The 24,262-nt window shown below is 45.0% G+C and overlaps 3 protein-coding genes and 2 long non-coding RNA genes across 7 annotated transcripts; 1 reads left to right on the forward strand and 4 right to left on the reverse strand.

The window, feature by feature from the left end:
- Positions 1-929: 929 nt before the first annotated feature.
- LOC108125024 (uncharacterized) lies at positions 930-3,414 on the forward strand. The gene is made up of 4 exons (XM_017241029.2): positions 930-1,436; positions 2,661-2,852; positions 2,922-3,192; positions 3,249-3,414. The coding sequence occupies exons 1-4, from the start codon at positions 1,352-1,354 to the stop codon at positions 3,412-3,414; spliced, it is 714 nt and encodes a 237-aa protein (XP_017096518.1). The 5' UTR covers positions 930-1,351.
- Positions 3,415-6,297: 2,883 nt separating this feature from the next.
- On the reverse strand, positions 6,298-6,669 carry LOC138926131 (uncharacterized). The gene is made up of 2 exons (XR_011442491.1): positions 6,617-6,669; positions 6,298-6,559 (listed from the first exon to the last, which is right to left on the reverse strand). It is a non-coding gene; the product is annotated as an uncharacterized lncRNA (long non-coding RNA).
- Positions 6,670-7,159: 490 nt separating this feature from the next.
- Positions 7,160-7,558, reverse strand: LOC122321250 (uncharacterized). Its single transcript, XR_006246035.1, has 2 exons — positions 7,491-7,558; positions 7,160-7,434 (listed from the first exon to the last, which is right to left on the reverse strand). It is a non-coding gene; the product is annotated as an uncharacterized lncRNA (long non-coding RNA).
- An 866-nt stretch (positions 7,559-8,424) lies between these two features.
- Ebp (Ejaculatory bulb protein) lies at positions 8,425-9,873 on the reverse strand. The gene is made up of 2 exons (XM_017241035.3): positions 9,765-9,873; positions 8,425-9,703 (listed from the first exon to the last, which is right to left on the reverse strand). Exons 1-2 carry the CDS (start codon positions 9,777-9,779, stop codon positions 8,594-8,596), a joined length of 1,125 nt encoding a protein of 374 aa, XP_017096524.2. The 5' UTR covers positions 9,780-9,873; the 3' UTR covers positions 8,425-8,593.
- A 7,957-nt stretch (positions 9,874-17,830) lies between these two features.
- LOC108125228 (uncharacterized) lies at positions 17,831-23,497 on the reverse strand. Of its 3 annotated transcripts, none has more exons than XM_070278685.1 (6): positions 23,430-23,497; positions 20,972-22,326; positions 19,084-19,207; positions 18,887-19,029; positions 18,487-18,834; positions 17,831-18,430 (listed from the first exon to the last, which is right to left on the reverse strand). In XM_070278685.1, the coding sequence occupies exons 2-6, from the start codon at positions 22,305-22,307 to the stop codon at positions 17,880-17,882; spliced, it is 2,502 nt and encodes an 833-aa protein (XP_070134786.1). In that variant the 5' UTR covers positions 22,308-22,326; positions 23,430-23,497; the 3' UTR covers positions 17,831-17,879. The 3 variants fall into 3 exon arrangements, with proteins under 3 accessions (XP_070134786.1, XP_070134787.1, XP_017096837.2); XM_070278686.1 differs by lacking the exon at positions 23,430-23,497 and adding an exon at positions 22,996-23,018; XM_017241348.3 differs by lacking the exons at positions 17,831-18,430; positions 18,487-18,834; positions 18,887-19,029; positions 19,084-19,207 and adding exons at positions 19,327-20,034; positions 20,095-20,439; positions 20,493-20,635; positions 20,702-20,834.
- Positions 23,498-24,262: the final 765 nt, after the last annotated feature.

Below are 24,262 nucleotides of genomic sequence, written 5' to 3' on the forward strand. Positions count from 1 at the left end.
CTGTCAGTGTTTCTAATTACGGTCACTCGACTCATTAATTCATACTGTGAGGCTTAAACCTATATTTCCATATGGGTTGTTTCGCTAAAAGCTTTGTCGAAAAAAGTATCTGGAAGGTGCCCATATTCTGCACAGTCATCCGACAAACCTGTTCCAGAGATAATCAAAGTCTAGAAAGCAGCGTTCTTGGATCTTAAATATATATCGGGTGTGCAAACAAACGTTCAATTGCCCCAAAATATCTTTGGGCAATGAAAGTGTGCTCCTCGGCCGTTCCCTTTCAAATTAAATAACAATGCGCGCCACTTAATTTGTTATACCATTGTTAAAGTTCCATAAAATCTGATTTGGGGTCGCCTATAGAGCCATTTGGAAGAGCTATGGATCTATTCAGTCGCCTGGGGCCATTGAAGAGGTCTCCAAAAGTGCATCAGTCAAGAAGACGCAGAGGAGATCAAACGCCATTTAGGGTGACAAGTTAATTAAAATTGTATAAACTCCAAAGAGCTCCGACAGCCCAGAAAGTGAGAGTCGAGAAGCCGCAGACGCCTGAGCGAAATTATAACAACGCTGCTCCAAGCCAACTATGCATAAAATACTGGTTTTTCTCAGCCCCAAAGCTATATACGTTTAAAATAGTTGATATAACACCGAACCTCAAATACCCTTCAGGGGCAAGTACTGACCGCACTGGTGTGGCGCCCCTTTAGGTCTTGGCAACTACCAAGAGTAGTCTTGAAGATAGCTACCAGTCTTTGTAGCCGATTGCAGACTTCATGATTTAACTGATATACCCCTAGAGACCAAAAAGATGCCTTTTTTAGGAGACAAAAGACATTCGATTTTGACGCAGTCGAACTTGTCATCGCTGGCCGGGGGAAACGACGACGATGTGTTTTGGAGTCGTGTCTGGTGGCCGATGGCCGATGGCCAAGACTCGGTCTGAACTTGGCTTGCGCATGCGCTACCGTTTTCTTGGCCAGTTGTATTTTGGCCATTAGCACGTACGGAGCTGCGCCCGCGCCTTGAGTCCGCCCAGCCAGTTCGAGCCAAGTGTGAAAATCATACAAATGCGAGTAAACGCGGCTCCACTTACCAGAAACAGAAACTAAAATTGAAGTTGGTGTTAACACACTTTCGACGGTTTTTGCACGAAAGCGAAAGTTGCGTGCCCCAGTGGAGTTTATTGCTCGCATGGTGTTTACAACAGCCCCCACACAAAACAAATAAAGAAGCAAAATAAGAAAAGCTGATTTTGAATACTAATACAAATCAAAGCGGTGCGAAGTTCGCCGTCTACGCAGTTGGCCAAAAATCAACCTTCGATTCAATTACCAAGCTCCTAGCCAAGATGCCAGCCGCCAGTTCGCATCCACGACTGTTCTTCTACCTGCTCTGCGCCGCCTCCCTCCTGGCCGTCTCCAAATCGGACACCGGTAGTACAAAGAACTCTTACTTCATGTCTTATTTCTACTATTTGGTTATTAACTTTATTAATCCCTTCGCGATGCCCATATTCTACCGCTTCGCGAAGGTGTTCCTCACGTAGCGGAGCTAGTTTCGTAAGCGAAGAAGCCCCAGAAGTCTGTAAATATAGAAAATAATGAACACTATCCCATAAGTCTGTAAATATCTTGTAGATAAGCTTGTAAATATGAAGGGCTTAGGTAATGGTTGATGGACGTGTACTAGGTTGTATTCTCAACGAATTTGTGATAATCATAATGAAACACTGTGTTATCCTAATTGTACAATAAACGAAACTACTTGTATTGTTACTTGGGATGGTGTTTTATTGTTAATTCGTTTAAGCTAAGACTACTTGTTAACTGGTACTGGAATCGGTTTGGGAACTCTGTGTACATATTGCCATTTTTAGAGTCTTATTTTGACTGTGTAACCCATATTAGCCTTTGAATAAATCGAGCCAAGTTACAAGAAGAGACGTGCCGGTTGAGTCAATGCCACGCCGCCATAAAGCCGCCGCGATAGAGTCGGCTCGTAAATCCAAATCACCTGTCTTATAGCCAGCCACTACAGTATTCCACATTCCCGGTATGTACCTGGCTAATTTCGCGTTGTTTGAAGATAATTCAATGACTTATTCTCTACCTTGAAGCGTGATTGTTTTCGAGGTAGTAGCAGTGCATCGATAGCCGCCTCCATAATGTGTGCAGCTGATCCGAGGAGAGGGCTTTCGGCATCCGTCGAGCACGTCTCTCTCCCAGAGGCCCTCTCGGACAGCTCTCGGCTGTCCATGATCTTGACCACCAGGCAGCTCTCAATGTGGCCAACTGGTTTCATTGACATCGAAAATCAAAATCGGCTCGTCTCCGCGGCTACGGACCAACCCGTTTGGCCAACCCGCACCCAAGGTTAATAGTTGAAACTGTTAGGCGATCTCTCGGCTCGCCGGCTGCTGCCGCGTCAGTGGCTCGACGCGGAACTGTTTAGCATAAAACGCGGAAGTGTCTCGGCCGCGGATGATTGGGCAAAATCGTTTGTTTATATTTCTGTTGCTTTTTGGACGTTTCACGGTGCACTACAAAAAAGTCTTGAGCTACTAATCTCGTTTTCAGAGGGAAGCTGGTGGTAGAACTATGTTTCTTGTTCTTTTTTTTCTTGTGGACCAGTTTTATATTAGTGATCCGATCCCCCAGTGCCGTTGCAACCTCCCGCCGAGGACTTGGCCTACGATGCAGCCTTGCAGCTGGGGCTGCTCAACCACCGCCTGAATCTCCTTGCCCACGAGGAGGAGGCCAGGCAACTGAGCTTCCCGAACGTGACGCTGGGCGGCCTGGTGAACCGCATCCCCTGTAGCTGCGACACTGGCTTGTGCAAGTGCTGTGCTGGTAAGTCGAAAGGATGTGCGAGCACATCGGCTTGAAAGGAGCATCTTCCCAACTTCCTACCGATCCTAGGCTTCCTCTCCGTCATCGGGATGAACAGTTGCACCGAAATCGCCTACCGCCCGGACGAGTTCTCCTTCGAGCTGCGGATGAGGGTCAACAACAACATCTGGTTCCGGCGCAAGGTCTCTGGCCAGAACCCACCGCCCTTCTGCTTCCGACCGCCGCGCTTCAACTTCGCCAGGGCCTGCATCCAGTTCCACGACATTTGGTTTGTGGGCCGCAACATGCATGTGTGCATGTACATGTCCGGGGAGTTCCAGGGATTCGAGCTCTTCGAAAGGTTAGCTCCGGTGATAGTCCTTAGACCTCGACAGTATTGAACCCTTCTGCTTTTAGGAACTTTGACTGCCTCCTGTTTGGCGACCACGGCGTCAAGATCGTCCCCCCGGAGCAGGGATATCCGGTGAGGCCGAACGACGTGGACATTGACGACGGAGACGATGAGATCGAGGACTACGATGAGAACGTCGTACGCAGCCTGGCCGAAAAGATGATTGGCTAATCAAGGCGACTAGGATTCTAACTAATTTATGTATTTATTTATTTATTTGTATCTTAAATGCATCCTCCCACCCTCTGAGTTGATAAAGTACCTCCAAGTTTGATTTCAATCCTTCCAACCTGTCTGGCACATCACTTGAGTAAAAAGCCCACCTGTTGTGTATCATCCGCCTCTCCGGGTTCAAGTGCGAAAACTGCAAAAATGACGTGTGATGTGCCCCTGCCACAGCTGCCACGGATGCCACAGAAGCCACCCAGGCCACTTGCAGCCAGCCATTCAGGAACGAAATAAAAGGGAGAGCTCGACACAGGCAGCAATTTGTAAAGGATAATGCAACCATGGGCTGCGGCTGCACCGCATGTGCAACACCTCGACAGGGCGGGGGGAGCGGGGCGGGGCTCGTATTTGCATTGAAATGCATATGCACAAGCACGTTGACTGTTGCACTTCGTTTGACTTGCAGTTGACTGTGATAAAGGACTTTGTGCTGCAAGGATGCAGCTGCAGTGGCAGCGTCAGAACGACCGGAGGAGGAGAGGCGTATTATTTTGCACTTGACTGCTTTGAATGCGACTAGGGCTTCAAGTCAAGTGGTGGGCTCTGGAAACGTATGTGTAGGACTGGTGCATCCAGCTAAGCGGCGTTGCACCTCAAGTACTTGGAGGGGGGGCGTGCCACAAACATGATAATGAATGAGCTTATAAACACAGGTACGACTTGACTGCTTATTAGCTGCTAAACAATTACCCAACTGACGGGGCCGAAACCGGTATTTACTGTTGTGCCTCTTAAATGATCAGCCTATTCATCCATAAAAATCCATTTAAATAACAATAAACTGACCCCTCGAGAGGGCATAACGAGGTGTGAACCGCAAGCTGACCGGGGGACGGGCCTAATTTAAAATTCAAATGTGAGTGCGTGTTCATAATGAGCATTTAGCGGCGTAATTGATTTGTTTGCTCGGCTCACACGCGACACAGGACACACGAGACTGACCAACCTGGTCAGTCCAGGACGCACCACAACAGATACCGACCCTCCGTTGGTCAATTCGCCAGGACACGCGGTAAGGGGCGGGGTGCAGGACGACCCTTCTCGTTGCGGCGCAACAGATAGAGTTCCAACTCACTTAGGGCGGAGTGGTCAGTTGATGCGATTTGTAAGACACCACCGTATCCCCTCTGTCCTCTGTCCATTTTTATTTTCCTGTCCATTCCCCGAGGTCAATTATGTTATTTCCGGTTTAATCTGGTCAGTGGGCAAAAAAATATAAACATCACGGTCAAGTGGTTAGCTCCGTGGCGAAATGGCCCCGGGGGATTGGCTGCCCAGAAACCGGATTGAGTGATACTTTTTCTGGGCCCTTCGGTATTGGATTATGTCACATAAATCCAAATGGAGTGGTAATTGAATCGGACACATATTGACTAGGATTGGGGCGTGTTACACTGACTTCCATCTGCATATTAGGTTTCTGGCTAAGTTCTGATACAAATACATGCTAGGATATTTCAGTTTAAAGGTATACATACCATTACCCTCCTTCTATGGCCTCCATTCTTTTCAAATTTAAATAAATAATATGAAATAATAGATATTTTAAATTCCATTTTAAAGGCAGTCCGAAATATTCTTGGAGAGAAATTCCATTTCTTGAGCTAAGGTCCCAGACTTTTCTTCTTCCAGCCAGCCGGAACAAAAAAACAAATATGTTGGAAAAAAAAGATTTTAAAAACTACCCCCAAAAGTAATTAAAACACTCGGTCCTTGCTCCAGACGAAGGAGGCCTTGGCTGCCTCCTGCCGCCACGAAGGTTAATCAAAGCAGAATATACAAAAATACAGAGAGACGGGATGGACAGCCACGCTGTCCTTGGGGTTTAATTTCTTTTAAATTTGTACATTTCGCCAGGAGGGAAGCTCGGAATGATAAAAAGAAGCCATCAGCTTCTGGAAGTGAATCTAGGAATACCAACAGACTTCTGCGGGCAAACGTAAGTCCTGTCCAAAGAAATGCACTTAATCTTGGTTAACTCGAAATATTCAAAGGCAAGGACATCTCTCACGTAGGGCCATTTGTTTGCCTCAAATTTTAACAATTTCTCATCAAATATCAGCAAAGGAAATCTTTGCACGCGAATCGAAATCGAAAAGATACGCCAAGAAGTTCGAAAGGATACGCGTGGAATCAGAAACCCAATACAGCGACAGGATACATACAGATACGCAGGCTATGTACGCGACTTTCATGCGTGATGAGCGGGAAATTTCCCCACTTTTCGCGTACTATATAAAGCTGCTATGTACTTGGGAGTAAATAAGGCAGAACTTCCAATTTTCGGGGTGGAAGAAGGGCTTCCAAAAGGGTTAAAATCTGTGCCTACTCGAGAAGCGGCGGGAGAAACATGCGTGAGCGGGGTGTGCGTGTGTTTGTGATAACAGAGTTGCCAGTCCGTCGCGGGCATTATCCTGGGAAGCCCAAGGAAGCAGCACAACAATGGGAAGACTAAACAAAGTCATTTACATAACTAACGAAGTGGGTGAACAAAGCCTTCAGAGGTGGGAGATGGGATGTGGGAGATGGGGTGAAAAGCCGAGGAGAAGGGTGCTACTACCAAAGGAAGCCAACGGATGTGGACGCGGAGGTTGATGGCGCGTGTTGGCGGTTTGCGTGGCCAAAATGAAAATGGCCACCGATGCGCATCTTAAATGTGATGTGTCAATTCTTACTCTTTTACTTAAAAAGCCCTAAAAGGATCTCCAACATTGCGCATCCTGCTGGCTGCTAAGCCTTTTGCCTTTTCCATCAAGAAGCTCCTGCCCATAACGAGTTAGACTGAAATATTTAGGGTTTCCCCGTCTCTGTAAGAATTGTAAGATATTCACAGCTGCCAAAGTCCAAATTTATTTAAAAATTAATTCAAAAGCCTGGCCACATTTCGAAACTCAAAACTTTGGTGAATCTTTCACATTGGTGAGCCCTAGCCTAGCCCAAACCCAAAGCTAATGCCCGTACTGGGTGTGGCAGGGACACGAGGGTACCCTATGGTGTAAACTGCTGGACCACCGCCAAATAGAGCTCGATAAAAAGCTTCCGAGGCGAAGCCGCTTCCGGTCAGCAAGGCCAATACCAAAACTAAAGCCTGGAAAGAAGAGGGACGCCTATGGATAGTGTTCCAAATAGATCCAGAACTACTTACCAAAAGCCGAGTCATTCTGGGAAGCGTTATTCCGAAGACGTTGGAGATAGTTCCGAAACTGCTGGAGAAACACTCTGAGACTTCGATTATATAGGAGTTTTTGGACTCTACGCTAGATTGATAAAAAATATGCTAATATACGTTGTAAAACTAATAGCATTACTAATCTTTGTAAAAGGATCAAAGGTTAAATTACCAAGATGCATTAAAAATATATAGCTTCTACCAATTGGTGCAATATATAATGAGAATTATAAAGTCATGAATAAAACTTCGATATTGAAAAGGTGCTTTAGGATACTGTTTAGACAGCTTACCTAAAAATACTTCTCAGTTTAGTAGTTTATGCCCACACCACACTTCAAAGTCCACTTGAGAATGAATTATTTGGTGCCAGAAGATTAAACATTCTTTTAATTATAATTATTTAATATATCACCGCCTATAGTTTTAAAAAAAGTTCTGTTGGATTCTCTATTAGGACCTGGGGAACTTAAAAAACCCCTAATGTATTCCCAAAAATTTTAAAACACGTGAGGCTAATTGTATTCGAGTGGGTAGTATATTTTCATATTCATACAAAAAATGTAATATTTAACTACACCACATATAACTTTTGACCATATCAAGGACATCCATCAATACCTTCCATAGTTGAAGGAAAACTGTTTGGAGGGTGGGGCCACATAGTAAGCGCTTGGAACCCTGTAGTCCACGGGTATATCTACTCTGGCTCCTCCGCCTGTAAGAGCGCTTATGATGGCCGGTATATTTGCAAGAGTAATGCCAGCCAGCACAGTCACGAGAAGAAATACAATCTGTAAAATATACCCAGATTTTTAATTATATTCAACAACTTACAATGCCTACCTACCAATAGACGAGCCATCATGGAAATGTTGGGCTTCAGTTGGAGGCATTGTGTTTATATAGCCCATTTTTTTAAATATTCAAATTCAGTTTAAAAGGCTAGCACCCATCACAAAGCTCTTAAACTCAATGTGTTCCAGTACTAAACAGGGGTTAATATAGACATTTTAAGCTTAAGAAAGAAGTCTTCTAAGCCGAGATTTTTCTCAAATATATATATCATTTTTTTTTAATCTTCTTTTATTTACAATCTGTCTGTTTAAGCAATAAGTAAATTTTATGATTAATGATTAAATTAACAGAAATAGTAGGTTTCCAATGATTCCTGCTATTATATAGTATAACATCTTTTTAGTTGGTTGGATTACATATCTCTCAGTCTTCTTACTGTTAAACTATTGCCAACTAGACTTAATTATTTTCATGGTTATTGGGTCTATCAATGTATTTCTTACTTATTTTATTTGTATCTTTTTTTATTGATGGGATATTAAGATAAGGAGCATTGACGGTAACCCCCAAGTATCTCAATATATGAATTGCTAGCAGTTCCCCAGAGCTTTTCTCATATATGGGTTTTGTCGTTAAACTACTTGAAACGTCATATGTTTGTAAAAAGATACGTATAATATCTTTCTTATCCAACCTTTATTTAACAATTACGATCAAGTTTACAACTTTTATATGCTAATAAAGGTATTGAGTAAGGTAACCTCAGAAAGTAGGATAATAAGTTTTTCGTATATTTCTTTTATTTGATAAAATTCTTTTAAACATTGAAAAAAGCGCTGATGTATTAAGTCGTTATTAAAAGAAGTAGAGTCTTCACTTCCAGCCCATAGTTGGTACCACCTTGAATCGACAGTAACATTAAGAAGCATCCTGAAAAAGAGTTTGCTTTTGAACTAGGAAGTACTTGCCCTTTGAAAACAACTTGATTTGGAATGCTGCTTATATTTATTAATGGGTATTACAATTACAAAGCTTGGCCAAGACAAATGATACTATAACCCCGACACTTGTCGTTCTTACTAATACTAAATAGATTAGGCCTAGTCGTTAAACCGTCAGATCCAGTTATCCATTGCGTTTTGATGTGACCTCCTGCTAACCCAGTACGCCGAGCAGGGGGAATAGCCCGGTCAAAATTTTCTTTGGCGTGGGAAGTAATGCTCCCAGGTCCACGCTGACGGAGCCGGTCAAACCTCTATTGATGCCCAGGTTGCCGGATCCATCCGTGGAAGCCCTGGTCTGTGAGGAGAACCCGAACATGTTGCCCAGACCACCGAATAAGTTTCCGACCGGAGTGAAAATGCCTAGGGGGTCGAGTAGGTTGAACCGTGGGATTTTGAAGAGTCCAGTGCCGAACAGTCCGTTCTGGCCGAGGAGTCCCGTGCCGAATAGTCCTCCGTTCCCAAAGAGTCCACCGCTGCCGCCTGGAGGTCTCTCTATATTTCTGCTGGCGTCTGCTCCAATACCCAAGTTGATATCAATACCTCCGCTGCCACCGAACCCGCCTCCTGGTGCACCCACACCACGTGGACCACGTGAACCACCTAGACCGAAGGAACCACCTAGACCGAAGGAACCCCCTGGACCACCCAGACCACCTGGACCGAAGGAACCACCCGGACCACCCAGACCACCTCGACCACCTGGACCACCTGGACCACCTAGACCACCTGGACCGAAGGGACTACCTGGACCGAAGGGACCACCAGGACCACCAGGACCACCAAGACCACCAGGACCACCAGGACCACCAAGACCACCAGGACCACCAGGACCACCAGGACCACCCGGATTACCTAGTAAACGTCCAACAAAATCATTCACCGGAGGATTCAGTGATAGTGATGGAAAATTGGTGCCCTGAACGATGGGGAACGAACCGGGTCTTTTGTTTTTGATGATTGTAATCAAGTCGTTGCCCGGGCCAGCAGAAGCCGATATTTGACCGATCGAGGGATCCCGGAAAACTCCTCCGTTGGCCACGAGGTTGGCTGCTTGGGCAGCCTGCAATGCCGCAGCCGCGGAGCCTGCTCCATCGAGTCCGCGAATTCCTCCTGGATTGGCTCCGAACAGCACGTTCAAGTAGCGCAGTGGAGCCAAATTGATGTCTGCCAATCCGTTCAAGGCAGACTCGGTCTGGCGGGCTATTTCGCTCAGCACTGCCTGAGAGCTGCCTACGTAAAGCGCCAGTGAAAGGATGAGAATCTGCCAGGACTAGGTGTTAGTACCAAGTTAGGTTGAGGGAAGAAAGCAAGAGATTCGTTACCAATTGTCGCGCCATGGCTGAACTCAATGCAACTGATGCTCTCGGCTTATTTGGGTCTGATTTTTATAGGGCTCCGAGTGCATGGAAATTTGAATATGAACTAGGAGAATAATTATGCAGACGTAGACTTAAAGTTCAGAAATCGGCTGAGGTGGAAATGGCTTATTACCGTAGGAAATCGCTCAAATAGTTCAAACGTGGGTCCATTTCACAGAAACTTACCCGCTTTAAATCAAAATATCGTGGTTTCCTTAATGACCACTAATAATATCAATATCTTGAGCAATATCTATAACTCTTCATTTAAGGGGGCCCCCCCCCCCCCCCCCCCATTCTCGATTTTAAATTTTGACGATTTTCAATGGGCTGGCAAATGAACATAAATTATTTTTTAAGGTTGTAACTGTGCTTACATATGTATATTAAGACACAAAAAGGAAGAAAATCATTTCACAGAATTTTTTTTGTTTTGTTTTTGTTGTTGTTTTTTGTGATCAAAGAAAAGCCAACGGGATTAGAAAATATACATGTTTGGCTCTCGTATGAACTAGGATTATTAACTTCGCTCAAAAATTAACAAAATGGTGGACCTTTGAAATTTTTTTTTGGAAATTTCCATTTTTTTCAGCCACAAATGGAGTTGAAAAGTAAAGAAGATCTTCGCCGATTCGATTTATCCTAGTTCATACGAGAGCTATATATGTATAGAATAACGTGTTAAAATTTGGAACCGATTGGATTAATAGTTTTTGAGTAACCTCATGCGCCAGTCGTAAAAACACTGTTTCGAGAAAAACGCTTTTAAAGTTTTGAGACGGCTCTCGCCGTCGCCTGAGACTTCCACCATAAATCGGCTATATCTTCAAGAGTTTTTAAATTTTTACTTGAAATTTTCAGGGAACATTCTTGAATAGTTACAAGTTCGAATTAAATTAAAAAAAAAAAATCAATTTTTTAAAACCGAGAATGGGGGGGGTCCCCTTAAAACTATGAAAAAATTCCCATAATTTTTCACTGTTTTGTTAGAGCATACCCCTTTAATAATATGGGCTTCCATCCATATTTTTGGAATCAGGGAATCACTTAAGAAAACGAAAGGACTGAGGAAATCCTTATATTTTTTTTATGAAAAATTTCTACAATTTGAAGCTCTAAAGTCACATCTCAGATTAACTTTAAGATGAAATTTCCACGTCAATAACCGCACCCGCGTATCTGGACCTCAAAAAATGTAAAGTTTGTCCAAAGAAAATATTTACAAGCACCTTGGCACTTTAAAGGATGCTTCACAGAGTACAACAGCCAAAAAAAAAAAAAGAAACCAAAAACGCAGATCGAAGTGAACGAAAGCAAATAGAAAGTTTGCTATCTGGTTAGGTGGTGAGTTTTTTGTTTATTTTTTTGGCTTTCGTTTTTAAGGATTTTTCTCTTTTGCATCAGAATAGGAGAGCCCACCCCAGCTACTTTAAAATTCAAAGGGACTGAATATAGTATTTGGGAAGCGACAAAAAGTTGAAGGACTTGAAGGGCCAACACTTTTAAGACGCTACCCTCTTCTGTTCGGCGCGAACACCTTCCTGTAAGACGCGGCCTGGAAAATGCATTCGAATGTGTTTTTATTGACGGGCCCGAGGTTGCCCGGATGTGTTGTCCTTTGGGCTTTCCATTCCAATATCCGCCGGTGATAAGTTGAATTACTGACAAGACTTTGCGGCAGCGATGTCGCCAGCAGGCCTGGTCGTTGTCCGGCCCAGGATGCTAATGTCCTTTACGCTTTCGTTTCACAGCCACTGGCCCTCCTCGGTCCGTGTCCTTGCCGCTGATTCGATTTTGGTCCTTGGGGTTGCCATGCCGCCCGCATCAAAGGAAGCCCTGATATCGTTTATCTGACTTTTCGCTCACTGCTGACTTTTATTGGCTTTAATTTATGCTGATTGACAAAGTAATGTGTGTTCCGCGAAATGCTGCAACTTCATTTGGCTCAGATAAATTTAGACTGTTTTTTAAATGCTGTGTCCTGGCAGCAGGCAGGCCATTTACATAAAAGTATCCAGACTAATTGAAATCGGCCCGAAATTTGGCCGCACGCATATATCATAAATGTCAACCCATTATAGCTTCCTCTGGCGGACCGGGCCAGAGGGTCAGGCGGGACGATTGCCAAAGTGCGAGAATGCGTGTCGTATGTAAATTAATACGAATGGAGAGACGGGATAACTTTGGCACTGGAGGCCCGAACATGCAAAGGACATCAAAAGGACACACGCAATAGTTCTGGGCCGAGTCCCAGTGTCTTCAAGTGCTAATAAACTACATGCACACCGAATGCGCGTTAATAATTTATGTGGCTAATAGACGACAGGATAAACATCATATGCAGGGAATCCACTTCCCGTCCCGCCCGGCTGCCTATCTCTGGGTGTATCCAAAGGACACTAGCCTCTGGGCGGTCGGAGGGATGCAAGGGTGTCGCTACCCACTGGGGTTGTGTCAGCGACGTCAACCCTTTTTCTCCATTAATTTACGAGACATATTTTATTGTGTTTTCGGCCACTGAGTAGCCAAGACCCTGCCGAAGAACCTTGACACTATCGCTTTGTCTATCGCGATACTGTTCGTGTAATCAGGGTAAACATTTCACCTCTGCCCCCGAGCCAATTCGTTCCTTGTTTGCATATCATCGTAACATACACGAAATGTCCCTCCATTGTCTCTGAAATTTAATTAACAAAAGGGTCAATTGTCGCGTGTGAGGGCCTCTTCTGCCCCCCCCATTTATGGGCAAACAATATTTTTGATTAATTTATGAATATTCGTGTGAAATTCTGTACTTTCTTTATTTATTTATGCCTGCATGGATCAACATTGCGTGTCGCTCGTAAAACCCCAAGTTTAATGAGAGAAATTCTGATAATTACATTTATTATTTTTAATCGCTCCTAAATGCGCCATAAAAAATGGAGTAGGGGGACTGATAAGATCTCCGGGACGAATCAAATCAATTTATAACAAACAGTAAGCATCTAAAGAGGATGCGTCTGAGGCAAACTATTTCCAGACCTAAATTAAAACTGAATTCCGAAAAGTCATGCCCCAACCAGGGACATTGTTGTCTTTTATTTTCAATTTTCATTTTCCCAAATGTAAGTTGACAAAGTTACTGGCTGGGGAAGTAAAATCAATAATAGACTAGAGACCCTGGGCTGTGGGATGATTTTCTGCTTAGGACACTTTGACTGTCGAATGAAACATTTAAAACTGACTTGTAACAACGAGTGGGAACTCTCAGGACACTACACACAACAAGGTAACCCAGCCTTCTAAGCAGGACCTCTATGCAGTTTAAGGCAGCCCCCTCTTAAGGCTCCTTGTCCACCTTAGCGTTGTCCTGCGGCGTCTGGCCATGAATTTTTCATGGCACTTTTTAGGTAAACCAAGGAGTGCACAGATAAGTGCTAACTGTTATAGCCCAGAATCCGCGCTGGCAGAGACTGCAGTGGAATCGACCTGAAAGCAGGATGGAGGCAGTAGGACAGGGCAGAGCTGTCACTCCGGAAAGTGCTTGCCCATCGCACGAGGTGGAGTCAGAGTGCAGATTTCCATCAACGGCAGGACATGAATAATAAATGCTCCAGTCCAGTTTGAATATGTGCTAAGCTGCCAGTAATTGGAGACAAGCCGAACACTTAGGCCCATTTCCCCACACACCTCTCCTCCTACAAAAATCGGTCCACGTATTGCACAAAAAGGATCTGGGTCTACCCCAGCCCTATAATGTGAGCTTTCGCCACGGCAATTAACTTTACAAATCGCATGTGAGTCTGTGATTAATTATTCCAAAACCGGACTCTTCGGCCGGACAGTTAACCCATTTCGACATCGATAAGGGTTGCACTAGCAGCTGTGCGTTTGCGGCGGGGGTGACCGCCCCAGTTTTTGACATTTCAAACCTCGAGGAGCACTCTTGATGAATGTTTGCTCATAAGGCGTAAATTGAAACTATTCTTGACCATGGCCCCAAAACTTGTGGCCGCTTGACCACATGCCACTTAGCACATGGTTTCGCATTCGGACCCGACTACTCACCCAACACCCAACTCGCATCCTGGGGCCGCTGCACATGTGTTGCCGGTGCCTGGAAAAGGGTCGGTCAGCTTTCTTATCGGCAGCCAAAGTTTGCATTAATTTTGGCCCGGTCAACACTTCATTAATCACACCCGAACGGGCCAACGATTTCAAATGTCCTGTGGTCAAGGACATGTGCGTGAGTGCCGAGTTCCATAAGACGCTTATCGCTTTTATTGAAAATGTGACACACGAAGCCGTTTCTCTTTTGGGCACGCACACAGCATCCTGCCCAGGACTCTAACCCTTGCTGCCCTTACTCCGTATTCAGATTCTCTCTATGACAGATCCTTTCTTCCTTGGCATCCCTTCTAACAGCTGTTTATTCTGGCAACAAATTTTGAAAGGTGGTTAGACTTAGATTGGGCAATAGAAAGGGTTAACTTGGGGTTGATGACCCTGAACAGCACTCCTGAACAGCATTTGCATGTGTGAGGGCAGTTCAAACTACATATTTGTAGAAACTCAACGTTAAATTCGTTAATTTTTACTCGAGGGCCAGAAGTAACGTGAAGAAAGAAATTATGATAAACAAAAACAAATATAAAATTACTTTTATAAACTCAAAGAGTGGAAAAGTTGATTCGCCGCGAGTGAAGTGGAAAAAAGGAAGCAAAACTTATTGTAAGCACATTATATTATACGCGAGGCTGTGTGTCTGCATCCGCATCCGCGTCCTTCTTTATCCTTCATAATTTGCAGGTCTGTTGCCGCTGCTGATGATGCTGAAGAGCCCACTACAGCTCCACAAAAAAAGCAGAAAGTTCCTCTTCCGTCCTTGCCTTGGGTGCCTATTTCCGTTCCCCTCCAATTTTTTCACAGGAGGAGTGGCAAAAAGTTAATGGATTGTTAGCTTGTGGTTTCCTTGGTATCTGCAATTAAAGCGCCAGGATACAAGCCACGTCTTCCCAGAGGATCCCTTATGTCCTCCTTGCTCCGTTGGCAGTTAATGAATTGCCTGCAAGTGTTTATAACTGAAAAAACTTGCAAGTTATGCCACATGAGGCTTTCTGAAAGAAACTGTTGATAAAATTATGTTAATTCTTGGCAAAGGATATGAGGTTACAAACTTTAAGTTAGAATCCATGAACCAATAGTCCATAGGTAGCCCATAAGGTAGTGTGTTTGTAGAATGATAAGGCTCTTTCCAGACCTTGTTACCAGGGCAGATCCTTGAAGAGAGAAAAATCGATAACCTACATCTGAAGTATAAAAAACGCAATGAACAATGGCCAAAGAACAAAGCAGAAACAAGAATAATTAAGGACCCAAAATGAATAACAACCCTCAGTTTTGACTGTGAAATCTTCATGTGCCTCATGTATGTTTATAATTTGAGAGAAAAAAGCCAGGATACGTGGGTAAAAGAATACAATTTTTTGTGAATATAATCGGGGTTGGGGAAATGGTCCAAAGCCTGTACCTAATGAAAGCTCTTTAAGGACAAACCCGAAAAAACTAGGCAAATGATAATTATATTTCACCTGTTTTTAAATTTCTGCTCCTTGTGTCCTGGGCACGTGTCCTGCTGGGCAAACATATATGTAACTTTAACCTCCTTACAGGTCACATGGAAAATCGCCTCGAGGCGAGTCCTTCTGTTGAAACTTCGAAGTGTCACCAAACTTTCGTGACCATCCCTTGGGTAGCTATCCGTTCCAAAAAGGATTTCTAGCTTCTCCTCCGGTCACGCCAGACGCATATGCTAATTAAGCAATTAATATTTGTGGGCGAGACAACTTAATTTATTTGCGAAGAAGGCATATTTCCATTGTGAAATGTGATATTGGTCCTGGGTCCTTTTTTATTCTCTCCACCTCTCCTCTGTAGTGGAAAGTGCGGTTGTGCGTCATGCGGCAAGACAATAAACTTATCACATGTTAGCCACTGCCTGGAGCTGAAAACTTTAGCAGCCAGTTTGATTTGCGGTCGCCCTGGTTTTGTCCTCTGCATGTCCTCGGCCCGCCGCCTGACAGGACACTGATATGCGACCCTGCCTCTGGATCAACGTCTTGTGTTATTCACAAGTATTTCATCAACTTTTCGATGCACAGTCAGCAATAATATTTTCTTAGACACATTCCCCAGCTGAGAATAGGTCCGGGCACTGTTTTGCGGTCAGAGCCGTTGGCTGAGGAACATGTGCGGGTCCTTCAAGAGTCCTGAAGTGAGCCAAGTGCATGTGGAAACTGGAGCTACTGTCTTGGGGCGACACTTGCCAGACACCACACTGGAATGAGATGAGTTGGGCTGCGGTCTTCTGACAGATTTGCGTAAGTTTGGTCGGGTGACAGGGGGCATATATGAGATTTAAAACTTTAAATCAGTTTTTTGATCGAATTTAACTATTCCTTTAAAAGTTTTTACCAAAAGCAGAAGGGTAAGATCAACCTACAAGCTTAATGCCCCACTTTTTAATTTCACGCAAGATTAAAACTGACCTAGGGTCATTTACGAGCAATTGGCTGAAGGCGAGCGTGCGCCGGCAAACCCGTTTCTATATTCCAACCCCAGTTTCCCCTGCCCCTGGCTGCATTCTCGAAGAATGCAACCAAAGGGTTGCTCAGTGGGGACGAGGGGTGCCAATTGGCTGCATGACATTTTCAATTGCGTACATTTTCCCAGAACGGGGTAACTGCAGCACTTGACATTGCTAGGCGGCCCCGCAGGGAAAAGTTGCATACAGGATGCATTTCAACTCGGACCTTCGCAGGGCAGGGAGTCTAAAAAAAAAAAAAGGTTCAGACATATTACACGAATAAAATAAACGCCCGTTTCCAGTTCTAATGGGTTTTTCTACAGCCCCCAGGACCAACCGTCACTTTCGGCATTGCATCCTTTCGCTTGATTAAGATTAGAACGCCCAAAAAAACACCTCCTTCCTACTCTAGTATCAGTCTTTGAACAAAGGGGGCATTTGTGTCTCAAATTTGGTTTGGTGCCAAAGCACAATAGGGGACTACTCGGGTGAATGTCAACGCGAGTCCTGAAAAAGAAATAAAAATATCAAATCTTTTTTGGGCATTCGAACGCTTGAAGGTAGTGTGGAGCAATGATTTTTAGATTATTAAAATGTAACAATAGCAGAACGACGGAGAAGACAACTTGTACAGGACGTCGGCAGGGTACTGAAATATTTTGACATTTTTCAAATTAAAGTGACTTGTTCTACCCTCGTTCTCAGTTCATTTGCGTTTTATCCCTAGCACCTTTTTCATTACATATTAATTCATGCACAATTTCAAAATAGAACCATAGGAAAGTCATTTCAAGGGGCAGAAAAAAGGTGAAATGCAGAGAAGTTCCTAACGTTTTATTTGGTTTTGTCAGAATATTTGTCAGAAATCGCATTGGATGGAGGAAACTTGAAATATTTGCATAATTTTAAGCAATATATCGTTCAATTAATCGTTAGACGAATTTCTCCTACTCTTATTTATGAAACTCATGGAAAACAAACCCCGCAAAAACCTAACGTCTTTTTCAAATTCAAAAATATGTTGCCCATTCATATCGATATATCGATAAAAAAATAATCCAAATATTTGGACACCATCTACACAGCGCTCTCTAGCGATCGGAAGCCGCAACCATCTTCTGTTAATTACAGCAAATTAACATTCTGTTGACTAAATATGCGGTGATGCCAGACTGAAAAAAAACCATCCGACTTGAGCTTGCCAGACTGGCCATAAATAACCAACTGGAGTTAAGAAGTGTGGCAATGTGAGCTTAAAAGTCTGGCAGCTTCAGAAGTTGGAGGCAAATTTAAAGTTCGAAGAAAGCCGGAATTTCCGGGGTTCTCTTACTGCAGTGCTAAATATCCACATTTCTTAACAATTAATTTCTGTTATTTTATAGAAATTGAAGTGGTAGGAAACATATTCACGATCCGAAAATTTCCAGGACATGCAATAGACGGGTCATAAAAAAGTCATATGTGTTTTTCTTAATTATTATTTATTAAAGGGCATTAATTTTAGTTAATTATTAATATATATTTGATCTCAAGTGTGAATAATAAACACCTAAAACAAGTAGAGAGGCAGAAACAGTCAATTCAAGACTAAGTTTCCAGCGGATGGCCTTATTACACCCAAGATTATTCAGGTTGATGGTGTACTGAGACTCGTCTGGAGTCTGGCAAGCCTCCTGGGTACAGGACACATCCCCAAAACTCTGGGCTTGCACTGAGAAAAACAGTGGAGGACACGGCTCAAAGTCATAGCCAACACAGGCGTCGGTTAGATCGTAGCTATAGGAGCCCAGTGCCGTGGATTCGCAGGTTTCCTCCGGGCGTAGGGGCGAGGTCATGTTCCTAAACGGGAGCTCGATGCTCCGGGAGGTGCAGACAGTAAACGTAATCTTACTGATTGGCGAGATTTTCAGGTAACGCATGCTTTGCCTTTGGGGCAGGTAAAGAGAGTCCAGTCGGTAGAAGTTTATGCTGCCCAGACGAGCAAACTGGATGAGGGAGTTGCTTCCATACTCGGATATGACTCCATCTGAGTAGCAGCGTGGATTGGACACACGACGGGGAACTACAAAAGAGCTGATTATGCAATGGAACTGTCGGATCCCGTACCTTTCGACTCACCTTGCCGGATTCGCTTTATGACAGGATTCCCACAGATCTCAGGTGGCTTTTCGGTGTCCAATAGAAACAGATCCCTACTTGGCTCATGGACAAAGTCGTGGAACCTGACCAGAGCTCCTCCTCCGTAGTATATAAAGTGTAAGTTTGGTAGACGCCAGCTGAGACGCTTCATGTATCCCTGGCAGTAATCATAGTCCTGCTCGTTGACGTAGGACAGAGCGCTGGGTACCAGGAGCGCCACTATGGAGCGTCCACCAAGATTGTCGGAAGCTCTGTTGGCCGCCAGCAAGTCCTCCACTCTGCCGCTCAAGGTGTTCAGGATCAGGGGCAAATTAAATCCAGGGGGATCTGAAAAGCGAATCAGTAAGTTCTTGAATCTTTCGATAAACTTCATGCTTACGCCAGGAGTGGGTGGTGGCATTCCATTGCTGATAGACGTCTATAATGTAGTCGGTAGTGTTGACAATAACCGAGGCATCGAATGCTGCAAAAATAGTGACCCTGCTTGCCAAAGGATGGATGTTTAGACCTTGCAGCACATAGCTGGGAAAGAGTACTTATTAACTTTAAAATTAGCGATGGCCAGATCCAACTTACGCGACGTAGTCGACCACCCAGCTGTAGGGCCAGTAGGTGTCCACAAAAACGTAAATATCCGACATAACCGTAGTCCTGTTGGATATATCAGACCATTGTTGCGACGGGAACAAGTCCATGATCTCTAGAAATCGAGAAAGAATATAGGGGATTATGGGATTCTTATTCTAGTAGGCGAGTATTAGAGATAAGATCAATAGAAAGCGGGAACCACCACTCTTCAAATAAAAGGAGAAAGTGCAGTTCTAGTGGGAAAATTTATTCGCGACTCATCACTGGAACATACAACTTATGTAAGAAAGGTTATAAGAATAAGGTGAAACGACAAATTAAATGGATTTGGTTGTTTTGGGGACGGGCAGGAAGCCTTTGAACTCTGACTACCACTATTAATACGCTAAGACCCTTGGCACTGCTGTCACTGCACGATCCTCTGCAGGATCAGAGCCACCAGGACCGTCAGGAAGCTGGCTGCCAGACCCGCGACGCCGCTGTAGCATCCCATGTTGGCCATCGACACAATGTATCGCCATTGGTCGGGCGTCTGACAGGCATCCTGGTTGCAGGACGTGGTGTTTGTGGTGGCCTGGACTGACACGTAAAGGTCGGGGCACTGCGTGATGGTGTAGTAGCCTTGGCAGGCACTGGACAGGTCGTAGCTGAAGCTGTTTCCACTTATCTGCGAGCAGCTCTGGTCTACGGAGGTGGTCGAGCTCGTGGTCGAGTTCTGCTGGGGCCACTCGTAGGTACGTGAGGTGCAAATGGTGAAGGCTCCTCCATTCTGGGACTGAATAGTGAAGTAGCGGTTGGCGCCGGTTCCGAAGAAGTAGTTCGCCGCCACCCGGTAGAAGTTGACCTTTCCTGGGCTCACATACTGGGCCGTTTGGTCAGTTCCCCAGCTGGAGGTGTACCAGTTTGAACCACACCGCGGGTTAATGACGCGACGAGGAACTGCAGGAAGATAAATGTTAATCAGATTTACTAATTATAAGTATAATATTTATAATTTACTCTGAATAATGCGCTTGGCAACTGGTCCCGCCGAGGTGGCCGCTGTACTGCCAATGGTCAGAGAGAACAGGTCCTTGGAGGGATCGCGGACGAAGCTGGAGAACCTCTGAATGCTTCCACCGCCGTAGTATATGAACCGCAGATCTGGGATCTGCTCCTGGATGTACTGAATCTCTGTGGTGGCGTAGCTGGAGTCGCCGTCGTTGACTGTTGACTGATTCGGAATCAGCAAAGCCACTAGGGACCGACCGCTCAAACTGGAGTTGGTCCTCTCCTCGTTCATCAGGTTCTGAGTGAGGTTCTGGACGGATCGCAGCACGTTGGGCAGGTTAAAGCCCTGGTTATCTGTAGGACTTGGGGTCAAACAAAGGTGCGGTGGGATTGGCCAATATACTCACATTGCGCCTGCGTGGTTACGTTCCACTGCTGATAGACGTCAGTGATGTAACTGGTGGTGTTCACTATGACCTGGGCGTCCTGGGCCGACAGGACAGTGACCGTGCTGGCGTAGGGGTGAATGTTCAGTTGCTGAAGGACATACCTGCAAGGGGAATAGGATCCCACATTGGAATAAAGAGTTGGGATCAGAGCGGACATGCAGACTTACGTCACATAGTCGACAATGTTGCTGTACTGCCAGGAGGTGTCCAGGTAAACGAATATGTTCGTCATCGGCGTAATGACATCCGTCAAGTCCTGATTGCTGGTGGCAGTGCAGGTGACGTCGTTCAGGGATTGAGCTGTGGAAGAAATGGCCGAAAAGGCAAGAGTTCGTAACGCGTGCACTTATATGGTATCTGAGCCTTCAGGGTTCTGAGGCGAAGTCTAGTGAAAAGGTAGTGGTTCCGCGGCTTTTCTTAAAACAGGGATTACTTACGGACATATGTTACCAGGGACAGGGCGGCGTTGCTGGCAAACTGGGCGATGGCGGTTGGCGAAAGGGTGACTATCAGCTGCATCTGCTTATCCAGGACCTGGGCGAAGGCGCTGGTCTGGTCCTGCATTTCTTGGGACGGGGCCACATTGGTGAACTCGGTCTGTCTGCTGCAAGCGTTGATTCCGGAGCTCAAGACACCGTTTGTGGAGTAGTACATGCGGAGCAACTGTGACAGCTTCAAGCTGGAGGCCTGAGTCCTCCAAGTAGCCACGTTCTTGGCGAGAATCAGACCGTCCAAGCCGCCCCTGATTTCGGCATCGGTCGCTTCAAGGTTAGTGCGTTGGGACAGGAAGTACCAGTGCGGCAGAACAGTGTCGTTCCAGCCGCCGGTGGCCCCCACAGTAGCGACGTTGTTGCTGGCCATCGGCACCTGTACAAGCGTAACCTCAGCCAGATCCCCAGAGAGGGTGGCTGCCCACCGATTGTCGATGCCCGTGGTCGTCTGCGACATCTGCGTCCGCCCTCGCCTGAGGGCGGACAGTCCCAAAAGAGTGTTCACCTGGACGGTCTGCTGCTGGACACCGGCCGCAATGCCGGCGATTAGGGTTCCGGCTGAAACCGTGCCCCAGCTAGTGCGGACGAGGCCGTCTTCTACGGGACATTGACTGGTGCCTTCGCTTCCAACATAGGTCCAATCGTTGTCCTGCTGGGGCGCGGCGACAAGACTTCCGCGCTCCAAGCCTAAGCTTAGCCACTCAGCGTTACTGTTCTCGGCCTTCCTCCTCAGCGCCCTGGGCAGTCTCTGGGAACGGTACTGAGAGAGCTGATTGCAAACAGTATTCTCGTCACCGCGTTGCCTGGTGTCGAAGGTGCTCGAGAGCATGAAGTGAAGGGAGCAGCGCTCCACGCTGGTCAGTGAGCTATTGGGGAAGGTGTTGGCATTTCCCGGTATGAGACGGGAGAGCAGGATGCGGAACTTGGGAAACTGAAACCCGGTGGGGCTGTATGGAATAACGCCGTCAATGGACGAGATGCCGGATGCTCGTTTGATGCCGTCCTGGCGGAAACGGTGCAGCAGGGCCACTGCCACGGTGCGGATATCCGGCTGAACGCCTGATGAGGAGACGTAGCTATTCTCCACCTTCTCGATCAGCGAAATGAGAGTGTCCATGTTGGCTGGAAGACGGTTGTCTCGGTTCATAAAATAGGATGTGTTGTAGCACTCAATGAGAGACGGCGGGATTTGCAGCTGGGCGTTCTCTTGGGCCTGTGTGACTCCCAGGAGGAGGACCACACCCAGGCAGATGGCTGCTGCCCAAAAGGGATTCGACGACATGGTTGTGTTCGTTTCGAGGCTGGAAAAAAGGGGAAAACTTTATTATTTTTGTGAGAATTTAGCTGACCGCATGCCACCAGTTTACTGCCCCACATCTCTGACCCTGACACGGAAAATGACTGGCCAAGTGCTAGTCACTATCTACGGTATTTGACTTTGGTGTTGGACGCAACCTGTACATTTAGGATTTGTAATTGGAAACGCCCACCCATATAGTAGGCTCTTATCATGCTCTGGGCCCTTGGATGTCTCCAAATTGTTTACTCAGAGTATTGATCAAATCATTAGTCATTGTAAATATTGTTTTATGAACCGCAATAATCGGGTCAAATAGTCACATTCTTATAGTTTCCTTGATCAAACAAAAGATACAGCTTTAAAATTTCTTCACTTCCGTTTGACCAGACAAGTGATTCATTTGTGGGAGGCCTATTGCGGCTTTAACAGCCTATAGTACTTCAGAGGCAATGGCTACGTCATTTTTATCAGTAGAGAAATGTTCCGAAATAAGCCGTTGATAACGAGTTTTTTTAAAACATTTTGTACATAGTACTAACTTTGCCACATTTTTTTTGGTGTGTGTCGTCACCTATGTGAGTATTCAGTTATCAGACAAAAAAATAAGGCGCTGTAAAGCAGTCAATGAGTCAAGTCCACTGGACAGGTATGTTATATATATTGCACACACATTCAATATCGGTTATCAGTTGATATGAGATCCGCAAAGTTTGTTTTTCTTTTTGTGTGCTCCATATAGATTGGTTTTAAATGTTGAACAGATAAAAGCGATTCTTTGCGATAAACGTTACTACATAAAGCCAGTGAGTCAGGTGTAAACCGCAACCACACGAAAAAGCACCTGTACGAGTGCGCCCCATTTTATGAAGTTTGTAAAGCCTTTTAATTTAAGGCATTGTGATTAGATAACACAACTCATGGCTAACGACATTCCTCGTTCATTATTAAATAGTTTTTGGTTCTTTGATCTTGGATTTCACATAGCAGAAATACTACACAGTTTTATAGTATAGTCACTATGGTATTTACTCCTTTTTTAACTGATAAACTGACTTTTAATAAAAGTTTCAAGTTTCTGAAACGCGGAGAGAAAGCGAGCACTACCTTGTTCCACCGGCTGGGTTTTTCAAACTGCCAGATTACTTTGCACGCCAGGTATACCGAGCCTCGCCCATGTACAAGACCGATAAGATAAGATAACCTGTTGTGGGACTAGGTGAATAATTCCGAATAGCCCGTTGTGCGAAATGTTTCTGGTGTCGCTGAAGTTCCTAATCTTTCGTAATGCTCGGGGAGTCCTGTATAGGACTAGAAGATCGCTCCAATTGCAGTGCCTAAGCCAATTGCTAAAGGTGGATTTTTCGACCTACCTTACAACGGATTTTAAAATTTTTCGAATTTTTTCCAAGGGGTCCCCCTTCAAAATTCTGAAATTTCGATTTTCTCCATTTTGCTCCCTTCCGATTAGCACAGCTCCGTCAATTTACATCCGATCGGGAAAATATATACATTTCTGTGATTAGAGCACCGAGTAGCTTAATCCCTTATTCAAGACCTTTCTTTACAACGATTTTAAAATTTTTCGAATTTTTTCCAATGGGTACCCCTTCAAAATTCTGAAATTACGATTTTCTCCATTTTGCTCCCTTCCGATTAGCACAGCTCCGTCAATTTACATCCGATCGGGAATATATATACATTTCTGTGATTAGAGCACCGAGTAGGTTAGTCCCTTATACAAGACCTTTCTTTAAAACGGTTTTAAAATTTTGTGAATTTTTTCCAAGGGGTCCCCCTTCAAAATTCTGAAATTACGATTTTCTCCATTTTGCTCCCTTCCGATTAGCACAGCTCCGTCAATTTACATCCGATCGGGAAAATATATACATTTCTGTGATTAGAGCACCGAGTAGCTTAATCCCTTATTCAAGACCTTT

The sequence above is a fragment of the Drosophila bipectinata genome, chromosome 2R (genome assembly GCF_030179905.1).
Source record: "Drosophila bipectinata strain 14024-0381.07 chromosome 2R, DbipHiC1v2, whole genome shotgun sequence".
In the NCBI taxonomy this organism is placed as follows: Eukaryota; Metazoa; Arthropoda; class Insecta; order Diptera; family Drosophilidae; genus Drosophila; species Drosophila bipectinata.

Coding starts and splice junctions, on each gene's coding strand:
- LOC108125024 (XM_017241029.2), top strand. CDS start 1,352: ATGCCAGCCGCCAGTTCGCATCCACGACTGTTCTTCTACCTGCTCTGC. Junction 2,853..2,921: donor CTTGTGCAAGTGCTGTGCTG/GTAAGTCGAAAG, acceptor TACCGATCCTAG/GCTTCCTCTCCGTCATCGGG. Junction 3,193..3,248: donor GGATTCGAGCTCTTCGAAAG/GTTAGCTCCGGT, acceptor TTCTGCTTTTAG/GAACTTTGACTGCCTCCTGT.
- LOC108125228 (XM_070278685.1), bottom strand. CDS start 22,307: ATGTCGTCGAATCCCTTTTGGGCAGCAGCCATCTGCCTGGGTGTGGTC. Junction 19,208..20,971: donor GTCCCTGGTAACATATGTCC/GTAAGTAATCCC, acceptor CTCGATTTCTAG/AGATCATGGACTTGTTCCCG. Junction 19,030..19,083: donor TGGGTGGTCGACTACGTCGC/GTAAGTTGGATC, acceptor ACTCTTTCCCAG/CTATGTGCTGCAAGGTCTAA.